Below are 15,790 nucleotides of genomic sequence, written 5' to 3' on the forward strand. Positions count from 1 at the left end.
CATTTCCAACCATGAAGAGACAGATCAATAAAGTGCTTTAACAATGAGGTGGAGAAGGAAGTGCCAGCAGAAAGATGCGGCTTCACTTGAAATAAGACAAAGAAGCAACGAAGGCTTCCACTGTCGGGCGACACTTCTGACAGCAGCTGGATTGAGAGTCAATTCAGAGTGTGACACAAATGAAGACCCAGACGTGCTCGGCCGCTCGCACTTAGGCCTGTCTGCCCGCATCCATCCCAAGTCATTTCAATCTAATTCAATTCAACCCTCTCCCTGCAGCTCTGATGTCTTTCCATGATTATATAGGACATGTCATTAAAAAACTAAAAATAAACACCAAAATCCACAGATCACACTGCCTTGGGGTAGATATTTTACACTTGATCTTAGGTAAAAGGCCAAAAAGCCATGGGGGTAAGGTATTTTAAAAGGCCCTTCTAGACCTTTCCGTCCAATACTTGTCAGCGAAGCATTGATAACACCATGAGGATGGCACTGGCATTTGGGGTGGCGGGGTTGGGAGAACTTTCTCCACTTACTTGGGGTGGCTGTGGATCCGAAGCCCCCGCTGGCCGAGCTGAATGGGTTTTTGTTGGCTGCGTCCTGGCTGGGTTTCCCTCCAAGGCCACTGAAGAAACCTCCCCCTCTTCCAGCGCTGCCAGACCCGAACACGCTGCCACTGGAGGACGGCGACTGCTGAAAAATAAAAGGGGCAGGAAGCAGGCAGGGTGAGAGGTCACCGAGCGGCAGGCCACATCCGCGGACAGGAGGCGCTCACAGCTGGCATGAACGGAAAAGCAGCAGAGGTCTGATTAGTTCTGGTGCGGATGCTCTCGCCACCACAGAGAAGCTGGGCTCTGGCACAGGGCCTTCCTGCACATCAAGTGCTCAGCTAGCCCACACTCGCGGGCCCCTGAAAACATGACTTATGGTGGGTGGGAACTTTAATTTTTCTCTCTATATTTACTGGTTGATTTCAGAGAGAGGAAGGAAGAGGGAGAGAGAGACAAAAACATCAATGATCAGAGAGAATCACTGATCGGCTGCCTCCTGCAGGCCCCGCACTGGGGATGGAGCTCACAACCTGGGCATGTGTCCTGACCGGGAATCAAACTATAACCTCTTGGTTCATAGGTCGACACTCAACCACTGAGCCACGCTGGGTGGGAACTTTAAAGGTCTCTGCCCTGCTGCCTGCGGTCTCTGCTGACACGATGCCAGAGGCAGGAACACCACCCCCGAGAGTTCCCCCACGTGAAAAGGTGTGGAAGCATTTCTAGGCTATCCTGGGCACCTTATTTCGATTCCTCTCATGTTTGGCTGAACTCATCAGCAACTGCTGCTCAGTGACTACGCTGTCTTTTCTCTCAGTTTGAGCACTTGTATTTCATAATGACTTTCCCAGTGCTGCAGGGACAGGCTTAAATTAGCTCCATTGTTGAAATGACGACCACAGCTGAATTCTGTCCAAGTGCGCAGATCCTGCACGCGAGGACACTAACTTAGGGTGCGCTGACTCAAAGCTGTGTCAGGCACCGCACTTCATTTCTGTCTGGAAATTGGTTCTAGAAGGACCAGTGCCAGATCTGAGGGACCATTAATATTAGAGCTAAGTGTGAGATGACCCCCTTGGCTGATAATGTAGAATACGATGGGCTTTTAGAACTGGGTTGCTTGTCTCAGAACCTTGCAGGGGCCCCTCCCAAGCAGGTGGAGTGGTGCATAAGGCCCCCTTACAAAATAAGGGCAATAAACTACTCTTCCTAGCTCATTCATTCCCTTGGCATTTCGAGTGAATGGACAGTTATTACATCCTCATAATTGGGTTAGAAAGAATCCAATGGATTTTAATTGCTAAAAATAATTGCTTTTAAAACTTTAAATTATGGAAACTCTCAAACACATACAAAAATCAGACAGAAGAATATACTGAACCCTCCATATACCCATCGCCCAGCTTCAACAATGAACTCAGAGCCACCTGAGTTTTCCCTATACCTCCTTTTACTTTCCCTCATCCTTCATTAGTATGAAGAAAACCCGGTATCATTTCATCTACTGATTTTCCTACATAAATCTGTAAAACATAAACCATAACCATAATACCATTATCACGTCTAAAAAATGAACAATTCCTTTATATCATGAAGTAGGGAGTTAGTGTTCAAGATCCAGCCTCAAATGCGAAAAGAAAAGAATCCAACCTGAATCTCATCAGGCCCCAGACCCAGCACCACTCCACAGGCCGCAGCAGAGGGCAGAGGAGCAGGGGCTGGAGGCTCTGCTTGGGGAAGAGCAGCAACCAGACCACAGGGGACTCGAGGACACAGACCTGTTTCGTCAACCACTGAATTATGAGGAAAAATCAAAGGGAAAGAGACTTACGAGACCTATAAACCAATCTCAATGTGTGGACATGATGTGATCCTACTTCAAAGAAACAAATGTAAGAGACATTCATGAGAATTCTTCAAGAAGACATTTCCAAACCGTCTTTCCTGATTCGCTGCCCTGCTTTATTCTTTTCGTAGTCTTTGAAACAACCTGAAATTAAAGTGTTAATAAATAAAGGCCGAATCCCTCTATGAAACAGGCACCTGGGTCTGTCTTACACGGAATTCCTGGTGACTGGTAATCCGGCCAGCTGTGGTTCTGTATCTACTCGCTAAGCACTGTCACTGCAACAATATTAACTCTTCTGATCCACGATCACGGGATGTTCTTCCATTTACTTATATCATCGTGAATGCCTTTAAACAACGTTTTATAATATTCAGAATAGGTTTTGCACTTCTTTTGTTGAATTTATTTTTAAATATTTCAATTTTTGATGCTATTGGAAATGGAATTTTCTTAATTTTTAGATGGTCCTACGCAAGTATATGGAAAATAACTGATTTTTATATATTGATCTTGTGTCCTACACACTCACTGAGCCCATTTATTAGTCCGAATAGTTCTGCACTGGATTCCTTAGGATTTCCCCAGCGCATGGCTCTCCTGCTGCCTTTCCAATCTGGATGCCTGTGAGGTCCTCTTCTTGCCCAGCTGACCTGGCTGGAATCAGCATATTCTCCTGAGGTTCACCCACGCTGCCGCACGCATAGTCCTTCCCGCTCTGCAGCTGAGCGCTCCGGTGAGGACGCTGTGCTACCGCCTCCGGGGGAGGAACAGCTGGGCTGTCTCCAGGTGTGGGCCATCATCATAAACAAAGCTGCCACGGACATTCTTATACAAGCCTTCTTGTGAACATGTATTTTCTTTCCTTTTGGGTAAATACCTAGGACTGGATGGCTAAACCATAACACCAGTGTACAGGTGAAGGACCTGCCAGATGACTCTCCAGAGTGACCACGCGGTTTCACACTCCCACAGCAATGCACTCGGAGAGCTAGCTGCTCTAGCGCTCTTCCACATGCGATTGTTTGTTCTTAAATTTCAATCATTCTAGCGGGTGTGAGGGAGTGTCTCACTTGGTTTTAATTTGCATTTCTCTGATGACTAACAATGCTGAGCTAGTGTTCATGTGCTTATGGGCCACTCACATACCCTCTTTTGTAAAGTATCTGTCCAAGTATTTTGTTTATTTTTAAAACTGGGCTGTCTTTTTATTTTTGACTTATAGTTCTTTACACATGGGTGGGGCAAAAGTAATATTACAGTTGTGAGTACGTGAAAGTTTATTCTTGTATTATTTATTAATTCGTGTATTATTTTCCGTATGGAAAACTGTAAACCTACTATATTTTCTTCCTGTCTATGCCCTGCCTTTTCCTTTTTATGGCAAGTCTTTTGATGAGCATTAGTTTGTAATTTTAATGAAGTCCAGTTTTTCCATTTTCTTCTTTTATGGTTAGTGTGTTCTGTGATCTAAGAAATTTTTGTCTACCCATGGCTTTTCACATGGCGCTGCTGACATCGGGGCTGGGTAATTCCTTGTTCTGGAGGCTGTGGGGTGTTGAGCAGCATCGCTAGATGCCAGGAGACTCCCCCACTCATGAGCACCAAACATGCCCAGACACTGTGCTTGTGAAATTCCCCTGGGGGCGAGCTGGTGCTGCTGGACAGCCACTGGCCTACTCCGAGGTCGCAAAGGCACTGCTGCTACGGTTGTCATACATTTCGTATCTCGTCAAAGCCACACGATCCATTGTTTCCCTATATGTCCTCTTTTTCTTTAGCTGCTTTCAAATTTAAAAATTGTTTTTCAGGCGCTTAACTATGATGTGTCTAGGTGTGGTTTTCTGGTATTTATTCTGTTTGGGATTCGCAGTTTCTTAGATTTGTGGATTCCTATTTTTCAACAGATTTGGAAAAGATTGGCCATAGTTTCTTCAAATATTTTTTTTCTGTCCCATTCTGTCTTCTCTTCTCTGGGACTCTGATTACAGACACACTGGACTGCCTGATACTGTTGCCTCTATGTTTTTTTTTCTCCCACTCTCTGAGCTTCATGCTAGATAATTTCTGTTGACATGTCTTCAAATGCCCTGTTCTTCTGTGGTAGTCACTCTGCTGTTAACCTGCCTAATCACATATTTCAGGTACTAGATGTCAACTTCAGATACAGACCACTGCTTTCTATCCCCTTTGCTGAGATTCCTAATCAAAGATCCCTTTATTTTCTTGTAAATCCTGGAGTACAATAGCTATTTTAAGTCTTTGCCTGATAGTCCCAATTGTCTGGATCATCGATAGTTTATTTCTTGCTATTTCCAAAATATGACTCCCTTTTTGTTTTTGCTACTTCATAAGTTACAGTTATTTGGGGGAGGGGGCGGTATACTGATCTTGTACATAAAAGACACAGTGTGTGGTGACTGAAGAACACCTCATGCTTTTTCTGGAGAGAGGGAGCCCTCCTTTTCATCTGTACCCTCAAGTGAGGAGGCAATCATTCGGACTCACTAAGCCCCTGTCTTGGCTCAGGGCTTAGGCTCTGGGTCTTATTCTGCGTTGAGCCTGGGGCCAGGAGGCAGCTGGGCTGCAGCATTTGGGCTCAACAGTTCCAGGCACAGGAGAGTACAAGGCTGTAAGTTCTTTCGTTTTTCAGTCCTACCCTGACTTCCTTTTTCTCAACAGAAGTGGGGGAGGGTGGACAGGGAGATTTTACTCAAAAAATTACTGTTGTCCCTGCACATCTTTCAGACCCTAATTTGTTTCTTTAAAACAAAACAATTTTATTGGGATATAATTCATATACCTCAAAACTCACTGATTTAAAGTACATAATTCGATGGTTTTGACAAAAAATATATATAACATAAAACTTGCCATTTTAACCATGTTAAAGTATACAACTCAGTGGCATTAATTAGTCACAATGCTGTACAACCATCACCATGACTTATTTCCAACATTTTCTCATCACCACAACCATAATTCTGTAACCATTAAGTAGTAACTCCCCTACTCTCTCCTCCCCTGGCCATTGGTAATCTCTAGTTTAATTTCTGGTTCTATGAATTTACCTATTCTTTTTCTGTTTTGAAAATAATTTTTAGCTCCTTTATGTTTATTTTTTATTGTGGTAAACACAGATATTATAAAACTTACCACTTTAAGAGTACAACTCATTGGCACTAAGTACAATCAGTGTTGTGCAACCATCACCACTATCCATTTCTAGAAATTTTTCATCATCTCAAACAGAAATTCTATACTCCTAACAATAATTCTCCATTTATCTAGTCATTTTAAGTGATTACTTTTTAATGAACTGATCCTAAATATGTCATATAAGTCAAATCCTATACCATTTGTTCTTTTAGAAGGGGCTTATTTTAATTAGCACCATGCAGTCAAGGTCTACCACATGTAATATGAATCAGACCTGCATTCCTTTTGGAGGTTGAGTAATATTCCATTGTGTATGTATCGTCTTATTGTTTATCCAGTCATCTGTTGATGGACACTTGGGTGGTTTTTGCCTTCTGGCCATTGCGGAGTCCCTGCCCTCAGTGCCTCTGGGTACCAACAGCATGTGCTCTCGAGTCCGGCTTCTGCACCCACTGTGTTTCGTACAGGAGCGCTACTAGTCTTTACTGCTCTCCAGCCTCCACAGTATGAACACACCACAGTGACTCTTCCCATTCTCCAGCCAGAAGCACAGGGGCTGTTTTCTATGTGTAGCATTTATGAATACACTATGAACATTCTAACCACATGCTCTGAACAAAGGCACTCATTCCCATCGGCTCCACGCCTAGAAGTGGATTTGCTGGTCCAACAGGGATTTTGTGTATCTAATCTTGATACTACCAGACGGTTTTCAAAGGGTAATTTACCCCATGTTAGCAACACGTGGGTGCTCCTGGTCATTCTCCGCCTTCACCAACACTGGGTATTGTCAGCCCTGTCCATTTTAGCCATGTTGGTGGCGGTATAGTTGTCTTTTCTTTTTGATTTGTACTGTTTATATGTTCTGAACACAATTATTCTTTTGGTCCTATATGCTACAATTTTCCTGGTTCATGGCTTGTTTTACACTAAAATTAAGAAAGTTGTCATTTTAATGAGGTCAGATTTTCCTTCTGCCTAATTTTCTTTAGAATTTCCTTGAAGCCTTCTAGGCATAGATTCTCTCAGTATCTGTCTGAAAAAATGCTTTGATTCCATGACATCCTATTAAAGATATTTTTTGCTAGGTAGACTGTCTCTGGCTTTGTCACGGCCGAGAAGTGAGCTGTCAGTCCAACTCCTTTGAAAGTAACCTGTCTTTTTGCCTCTGAGTATTTTTAACATTTCTGTAATTCTGCAGCTTAACTATGATAGATCTTGGAATCAATTTTCTTTTATACATTCTGGTTGGCATTTGTCTGACTTCTGAATCTGTGGCTTACTGTTTTCAAATTTCTGTCTTTTTCTCTTCTAATATCACCATGTATTTTTTTTCTCTTCCTTCAGATTAAATGTATTTTGGATTTCCTCTTTTAGGATTTTTACTTTCTTTTGCATCTTCCATTTTTCTTTGTTCTCCATGAAGCAGACCAGATAACTTAATCTGACTTACCTTCTAGTTCAAGGGTCAGTCAACTATAGTTCACAGGCCAAATCCAATCTGTTGTGTTTTTGTAAATGAAGCTTTACGGAAACATCATGCCCTCGAAGTCTAAATGTTTACTACCTGGTGCTTCACAGAAGTTTGCTGACCCCTGGTCTAGTATATGACTGTTCTCTTCATCTGGGTCTAATCTGTTGGTATTAAATTTTACTTGTTATATTTTTCTGTAAGTTCTATTTGGTTCTTTTTCAAAGCTGCTATGACACTTCTTGCAATTTCCTATTCTTTATTGGTACTTTCAAGTTTGTCTTGCATTTCTTTTAAACATGTAAAACACAGCTGTTTTACAGTCTAGGAAGTCTTTGCAAATGTATGCCTGACGTTTATTCTTGATCATAATTCCTTGCTTCCCTTTATGACTAATTTAGGCATGGAAATCAGTGTCCTTAGAAGTTATTTGATATGAGGAGAATATAACTAATAATAGTGTGACAAGTTTATGTGGTAACAGATGGTTTCTAGACTCAGTGTGGTAAGCACATTGTAAGATAGACAAACGCTGAATCACTATGTTGTAGCTGTATCTGAAACTAATATAATACTGTATGCTAACTGTGCTTTAATAAATTTAATGATTTGAGGCTGAGAGTAAACTTACTTTTCTTCAGTGTCTGCTGCTCTGCCATGCACCTGCAGACACCACCCTCCCAGGACCACGCCAGGCCACCCGCATGCTGAGGCCTTTCACTTTGTGCAGAGCTTGGTTAGTGATTTCTGCTCCTGTACCCTTCCCAGTTATTAAAATAGGAAATTCAAATTATAGTAGTAAATGCTCTCAGGGCAAAACTGGGTTCTGTGCTCCACTCACTTCCAGAGGTGCCCTTTTTCTTTTAACGTGGCAAAACACCCTGTCAGCTTATCAGTGCTTTAGAAACTGTGGTGTCACCCAGTATTTTAGCTGTTTTCCGTGGGAGCGTGATCTGAATGCTCTAACCGCCATCACCAGAAACCGGAGCTTAGAGGTTTCACTTCTCGCTGCCAAGGATCCCTGACTGGAGCCAGGACTCCGTCTTCAAAGGAAGACGATACAGAAAATCTCTTCCTGAAGATGTACAGAAACAAAGAACGTGCCTACCACTTGATGAACTATGGGTAATACAACCCCCTTCAGAAAGTCACAGTCATTTCCAATCGGTCCGAGTGCCTTTCCTCAGAAGGCTTCCTGATGCGGGTGCAGTGATCTCAAAGCAGCAGCCTCGCTGGGTCCTCAGTGTCCTCACCTGTCCCGTGAGCACAGTCACAGCATGTGCCTTCAGAAGTACTAATGACCACAGGAGTCAACTGTATAAAGCCCCGCACAGATAAGCACTAGCTGTACACACTGAAATAGCTTAGGTCACCAAAAGGAGCATGTTTTCCTTCTTTTTGTTTAAGTAACCATTTGAAAAGGTAACAACTGTTCTTAGGTCAATGACCTTAAAAAATACACACACAAAAACAAAAATCAAGGCCAAGGAGCGGGTTTAATCCATGGCCCTCGTTTGCCAACCCCTGGCCTAACAGAGCAGGTGGAAGACGGATGGAAATCAGGCAATGTGCTTTCAAAGAAGGATGAAAACTGTGGTGATTCTCTTGAATCAGAGGCTGAGACTTCTGTGTCCCTAAGTGAGCCAAGAAGGTGGGGCTTGAGAAGCACACAGGCTGCTTCCTGGGGTTAGGTGGGCAACACACACTGACTACAGTACATGCAGGGACGAGGACGGGGTGGGTGTAGCTGACATGAAAGGGGCGAACATACGTATTTACCTGGCCAAACACTGTCCCACTAGTATTGGCTGCTTGACCAAACAAAGAACCAGCATTACTGGACCCAAAACCTGTAAAAGAAAAAGAAAACAAAAGTTTAAATTGGAAGTCTTTTACAACATCAAAGTGGTGTTTTGTTTTGTTTTGTTTTTTAGAGTGGCTTTTAGGTATGCTAAGATAACCAACAATAAATCAACCCATGAATAAAATCTGGCTTCCTATCTAGGAAATGAAGAAACTGATTTGTAAATAAGGATCTTTTTGCATTGCTAACACTTTACAATAGTATAAATTCCAAAGTCTCAAGGGCTGAATCCTGCCTCCTACTGAACCCCAGGGGGTAGGCACCAAGAAGGTACCCTCAGAGCAGCTGTTCCCTAGACTTCACTGCCAACAAGTCTTCCCAATGACTGAACGTCATGAACATTTCTGCTCCCTGGTTTCCTCCAACCTCAAAGACCAGATCCATCCCGGGCAGTTTATCTTTCTGCGGAGTGGCCCAACATGGTTGGGGGCTGGGCTGAGCAGGGCCTGGGAAGACCAGGCAGCGCTCTATGTTATCACAGGCGCCCTGTAAGGAGTAGAGTACAGGAGTTCCATTCTCATTTCTGTCCTTGGTCGAGGCAGGGAGCTCAGGCAGTCTCCCTTCCTGCCCGGGGTGGAGGGACTGCCCAGGGACCAATCCGTAGCTACTGTGTGGAAGAAGATTTCTTCAGAGGTTTGTGATCATGATGAGGTAGTTTGATCATAGTGTGTATAAGGGACTCTCAAGTGTTGACTGAACAAAGGATGCACTAGAGATAGTGTTAAACACCGACTCCCTCTGAGACTCACAGGGCCTCTTCCCTGCCCATCTCTAGGCCACATTATCACATTTCCCATCACTCCCATCGGCCATCTGGCCTCTCCACAGGCCATCAGGTGGGTTTTAAAACTGTCTTTCACAATGTGTCCTTGTAGCCAAATGTAGTGGGAGATCAACAGACATTTGTTGAAGAAAGACAAGAAAAGATTTCCTTTCTAAAAATCTAGGAACCATTTTCAAATAAATTATCACCAAAGGAATGAGTTAGCAGTTCCTGCCCACCAAGAAATCAACAATCCTTGTTCCCCCCCCAGAGCCTACTCCAGGAAGAACTGCCTTTCATAAGATAACCATCAGAAGCTTAGGAAAAGATTTTCAAATTGGTCTGCCTATTACTAACTTTTAGAAGTAAAAGGAGCTGCTAAAATTAGATAAGCAATAGGGAGGATTATGTTTTACTTTTAAATATTTTAAGATTTGGGTTTTTTAAAAAAATTATAACTTTGAAAACAGAAAAGACCAAACTTTTCAAATGTGGGTATCTGCCCTCTGGCGGGAAGACTGAGCGGAGGAAGCAGCCGGCTGGCAGGGCGTGGCCTGGGAGGAGCGGAGCAGTGCTGGTCTGCAAGCACTCACTGCAGGGATCGGTCTGCCTACCGCCTGACAGTTTGGGCATAATGACCTCCAAAGTGCCTTCTGACTTAAAAATTTCCTATTTCTGAGTCACTCATTACTTGCTGACCTTAAGCTTTTTTTTTTTACCCATGAAATTGGCACCCTGGTGGCTAGGATAGGAGAGAACTTGCTGAGAAGCAGAACTGGACCGATAGTCACTGGGCCAAAGGCGTTCCCTAGGCAACAGCACCCTCACTCCCTTCTGGACTTCAGTTTTTTTTTTTGGTTTTCCCTTTAATTACAAAGGCAGTACTGGTTTGTTGCAAATGTTTCAAATACTACAGAGGAGAATAAGATAAAAATCTTCCATAAATTCTTACCTGACGCTTGACAAAAGCTAAACCCAGAGGATGCTGCTGTCGTGGTGGTGGCCGAGGTGCTACCAAACACAGAGCTTCCTTGTCCAAAGCCTGGGCTCTGCCCAAACGCAGGCGGGGTGCTCTGGCCGAACACCCCTGCGCCGGTGTTGGCAGAAGACTGGCCGAAAGAGAAAGAGATGGAGCTACTGGCGCTTGAAGAGGCACCAAAGACGTTCCCGCTGGTGGACGTGGAAGGGGAGGACGCGGATTGCCCAAAGGCGGACCCGGAGCTGAAGCCAGGCTGACTGAAGGAGAAGCTGCTGGCGGGGCTGCTTGTCGACTGCCCGAAGGCCGGGGCCTGCCCGAAGGCCGTCTGCCCGAAGACCCCCGTGGCCGAGGTGCCAAAAGCTGGGCTGCCGAACCCCGAGCTGCTGGCCGGCGGCGTGGCGGTGGCTGTGCTGGCTGTGCTGGCTGTCTGCTGCCCAAATAGGCTTGGTGCGGTGCTGGCTGCCGCCTGCCCAAACACGGGGGTGGCCGAGGGGGTGGAGGCCGTGCTGCCGGTGAGCTGGCTGAAAGCGGAGCTAGAACTGGCAGCAGGTGGCTGAGTGAAGACAGAGGAACCAGAAGTGACAGTGCCAAACGACACTGAGTCCACAGCGGGGCTTGGAGCAGCGCTGGAAGCAGCACTGGCGGTGGGGGGGGGACTTGGTGCTTCTGCGGTCACAGGGCCTGCACTCGGGATTGGAGCTGCTGTGACAGCCGGCTGCCCAGGCACTGAAAGGGGGGGAGGAGAAGCTGGTTCCGTCTTGACGTCAGGGACCCCGGTTGCTGCTGCCGCAACCTCTGCAGAAGGTGCTGGGAGACTGGAACTCGGTGCCGTGGGGTCCAGGCTGCTGCCTGTGGGCGGGGCAGGAACAGGCTCCGTCTTCACGGGGTCGGGAGTTTGCAGAGGAGCCTGGGGAAGCGGCGCTGACGGCTGTGGCCCCAGAAGCGAGGCTGCTGATGCTGAGGCCTCACTGGTGCCTAGCTTCTCGGACGAAGATGGGGACGTCACCTCCTCTGTGCTTTTAGCAGAAGACACAGGTGGGGTGGGAGCAGATGCTGAACTGAGGAGGCCACCGAACGACAAGGTGGAGAATGATGTGGGAAGGGGAGTGGCAGTGGTGGCCGGTGGTGGGGCAGATGGGGGTGCTGTCCCACTCGTGGGCTGACTTCCAAATGAAAAGCCAGTCTTGCCGCCACTCAGAGATAACCCGCCAAAACCGATGACCCCCGAGGCTCCTGTGCCGGTGAGGGGCAGACTGCCGAAGACACCAGTGGAGGCACCGTTGGTGCTGGTGCTGGCTGCTGGTGCCACCGTGGTGGCGGTCACAGAGGAGGTCAAGGGAGGCTCCGTGGGCTTCCCTAGCGCGGCAGGGCCACCAAAGTTAAAACCCGAGGAGATGAGGGAAGTCTTGGCTGGTTGTGCGCTACTCAGGCTGGTGGAGGGAGCCTTACTGGCTGGCTTTGTGGAGTCATCTGCTTGGCCGACTCGCAGTCCTGAAAAACTCCCCAGAGTCTCGCCAGCCAGAGAAGTTGGAAAGAGGAGCTCCCCTGCCTTAGATGGCGCAGCTTCCAACTTGCTGGGAGGGGTGGAGAGAGCAATTCCAGGAGGGGCCGCAGGCCTGCTGCCCAGCGGAGCCGACTCTCCTGCGGGAGCACCGGCGGCTCCGGGGGTGTTGGGCGCTGCTGTCACTGTGGAGGGAGATGAGCTTTCGGGGATGGCCTCAGAGAAAGGTTTGCCTCCCCCACCAAACGGGAATGTGTCCGGCTGGCTGGACTCTTTAGCCGGGGGTGTTGCCCCTAGTAAGACAAAGAAATTAGGAGATGAGTTGGATTTAGCAGAATCTGACCTGGCGCATCTCCACTGACTACTTCTAAGCCAGCCTCTCTCCCCCTCGATGCAGTCAGGAACGGCTGGTCCCAACAGCAGCCTCCTTGAGTGGGGAGGACAGAACGGTCCCTCCGTCTGAGCCATCTCACTGGGGTGAAAAGCACAACTATTCTTTTCATGACCATTAAATCACAACAAACACACCGTATCTAGAATGCAAGAAGTTAACACATGCTCCCACAAGAGACATAAAAAGGCGCCTCCCCTTACTTTCCCACGTGTGCTTCCCTCGGGAACATCCCTGGCAGAGCTAGCTAAGGACCAGCCGATTCTAAGGGAGAACAACACCACACGCACTGCAAATGCTCGAGGCAGGACTCGGCAGCAAGTAAAAGGTCAACACATCTGTCAGAACCCTGCCCGCGCCCAGGGGAACACACAGGTCATGCTGAGCAGCAGAGACGGTACCTTGTGTGGCAGCGAAGGTGGAGGACGGTGTTGGTGTGATTATCCCAAAATTAAAGCCGGTCCTGGGGAGTGGGAGAAGAGAGGTTAACCAGGAACCGCCCCAAGGCACACCCCTTCAGCCTGACACTGTGTGATGCACTCACACATCTCTCTCCAGGAACTTACAATCGCGCCGATACACAACAGAGGAAAAGCACGTATCTGCGGAGCAGTAAAGCCACCCCAAGACCTGAGCGGGGGAGGCAATCGGTGGAGGAGGCAGAGGGAGAAGCAGCTGGGAAGGCCTGGAGGGATGGCTGGGCTTCCCCAGGCAGAGGTTCGGGTGGGGACCTAGCTCAAGGAAGACAATGGAGTGGAAACGCACAGGAACGTGTATGGGGAATGGTGGCGAGAGCAGTGGGCCACCTGGTGAAGGAGACAAGACAGGCTGGTTAGGGACAACCTCCCAAAACCCACCCGAGTATCACAGAGCGTGTCAGGACAGCGCCACGCTACTCGGGGACACAATGGGGCGCCTGACATAGAAGCCACTGTCTCTGCGGTTCTGACACAACCCTTGGACCTGGGCGGGGAAAACTTGGTTCAGAAACTTTTCTGACTCCTTCATGTCCTCTCTCTTTCTGTACTTCTCCTTTACACTGTGAGCAAAGACACCATAGCCAAAGAAAAGTCAGTCGAAGAGTGAGCGAGAATAGACTATTCATTGTGATAAAAGCTCAAATAGCAAATTTAAATCAGTCTAGTTTTAAAATATAAGGGACCTCCCGGTCAGTGTGGCTCAGTGGTTGAGCACTGACCCATGAACCAGGAGGTCACAGTTTTTCCAGGTCAGCACACATGCTTGGGTTGCGGGCTCAATCCCCAGTGTGGTGTGCAGGAGGCAGCCGATCACTGATTGTCTCTCATCAGTGATGTTTCTATCTCTCTCCCTCTCTGAAAGCAATAAAAATATATTAAAAAAATATTAAAATATAAAGGACCAAGCACATCAAATGTAATAAGCAATGTAAAAATTTAGATTTTTTTTTTTACCCATCATGGCCTTTGTCTAACGGACAAAGACCATCTAAAATGTTGTGTTAAACATTGTATCATATTTAAGAAAAACCCCTTTTCTCTGTCTCAACCTTGGTGAAGAAATTTTATATAAAGAGATAAGCCACTGACCCAATGACCCAACCTTTTCAGCTTATTTTAAAAATGGGAAGAAGAGCGTCAGTTCACGAGGTAAAGGTGAATAATTAGCGTTTAAAAGATGCACTAGCTCCTGGCACCAACCTACTTTGTAAAATCTGCTCCCAACTACCACTGGGAAGTATCGACATGATTCACCACGAAGAGGAAGTAATAATGGCAGGTTTCACCTCAGCCGCACGGTCCCCACCGCCGTGGGGAGAGGATGCTCGGCAGCTTTCAGGGCTTCGGTGTGAGCACCTCCCCCAGGTGAAGTCCTTGCCGCCTCTCAGAAGTTTAGCACGTTGATCAGTAAAGCCAATCCCAAATCTCATCCCCAAATGGTGTCAGAATGAAAACAGCTCCGCGTGATAGACTAGGCCAGTGGTCGGCAAACTCATTAGTCAACAGAGCCAAATATCCACAGTACAACAATTGAAATTTCTTTTGAGAGCCAAATTTTTTAAACTTAAACTATATAGGTAGGTACACTGCTATTAACTTAATTAGGGTACTCCTAAGGCTTCGGAAGAGCCACACTCAAGGGGCCAAAGAGCCGCATGTGGCTCACGAGCCGCAGTTTGCCGACCATGGGACTAGGCCAACCATGGAATTTGGCACAGACCTAAATAAAATGAGGCTCATCATGCAATAACACATGCACAGACTTGAATCGAAAAGGGGAAATAGATTCCTATCAGGACATCAAGCTAATATCATCAGCTGTATTACTGCAGTGATAAGAAGTCTGGGCTCATGGACATTTGATAAGCATCTTACTGATCGTAAGATTTGGGGAAGCTATCTAGTAAGTGACTTCCCACAAAATGTAAGTTTATTACTGACCCTGATGAAGAAAATGAGAAAGGCTTGCTGAACTGCCCGACAGAAGATGGGGTAGAAGTCACAGCGGTTTCTATCTTGGTTGCCCCTGGCCCTGAAATCAGGAAAAAAAAGTAAGAACATTACAAAAGCCAGTTAGAAACATGGTTCCAGTTTGTAATTCTTGCAGCACCGGCTGTGTGGTGCACACAGAGCGGGCCCCAGGCCGCAGGCCCAACATGCACCCCATACAACCAAGGGGGCCCCTGGGCCTAAGTCACACTCAAGGTCTCAGACCTGGCCCTTTGGCTCTGTCAATGTTAATTCCAAACCAAGACCGCCACAATCTCCTTCCTAGGAAAGAGATCACAATAATTCTAGTGCAGTTAAAATGTAAAGCTTTAAAAGGAGCTTGATAATTACTGAAAAGTAATGTATACCGAAGGGAAGAAATCCAAAGGAAATGGGTTAGAGTAACTAAATGTCTCTAGGAGTGACTTCATGTTACTTGTTTTCTCCCTCCATTTCTGTATTTTCCATAGTAGTATTTTTGCATTTAACAAATCATAGCTTCCTTTTTTAAAATTACGGAGGTAATAAGATGGCTGTAATACAGGGAAGCGCAGGAAGTTAATGCAATCCGTCACCCTCCCCACATTCACTCTCACTGCAACTACTTGTTAACAGTTGGGGTATTATCTTCAGTCTTTCCCAATTACTCTACTTTCAAAGGGGGAAGGGAAGGAGAAAATCACATTTTAAAAAGCCCAAACCAAACCAAACAATAAAAATGTAATACTTTCTAAGTGAGTATGGGGTAACTATCAGCGAAATGATTTTTTATCAATATAAAACAATGTGCTGTG

General features: G+C 46.3%; 1 protein-coding gene across 3 annotated transcripts in view; it reads right to left on the reverse strand.

Annotated features, from left to right (window-relative positions):
• Window positions 1-15,790, reverse strand: part of NUP214 (nucleoporin 214kDa) — a 78,624-nt gene that overhangs the window by 14,031 nt on the left and 48,803 nt on the right. For 2 of the 3 annotated variants that reach the window (XM_014529882.1, XM_014529883.1), the window contains exons 27-31: window positions 14,949-15,039; window positions 12,930-12,991; window positions 10,610-12,430; window positions 8,810-8,880; window positions 540-696 (exon numbers count right to left, since the gene is read on the reverse strand). In XM_014529882.1, coding sequence (XP_014385368.1) covers window positions 540-696; window positions 8,810-8,880; window positions 10,610-12,430; window positions 12,930-12,991; window positions 14,949-15,039 — 2,202 coding nt within the window. The remainder of the gene's footprint in view (window positions 1-539; window positions 697-8,809; window positions 8,881-10,609; window positions 12,431-12,929; window positions 12,992-14,948; window positions 15,040-15,790) is intronic. The other variant, XM_005882143.2, reaches the window with a different exon arrangement.

This window comes from Myotis brandtii, unplaced genomic scaffold (genome assembly GCF_000412655.1).
Source record: "Myotis brandtii unplaced genomic scaffold, ASM41265v1 scaffold699, whole genome shotgun sequence".
Classification (NCBI taxonomy): Eukaryota; Metazoa; Chordata; class Mammalia; order Chiroptera; family Vespertilionidae; genus Myotis; species Myotis brandtii.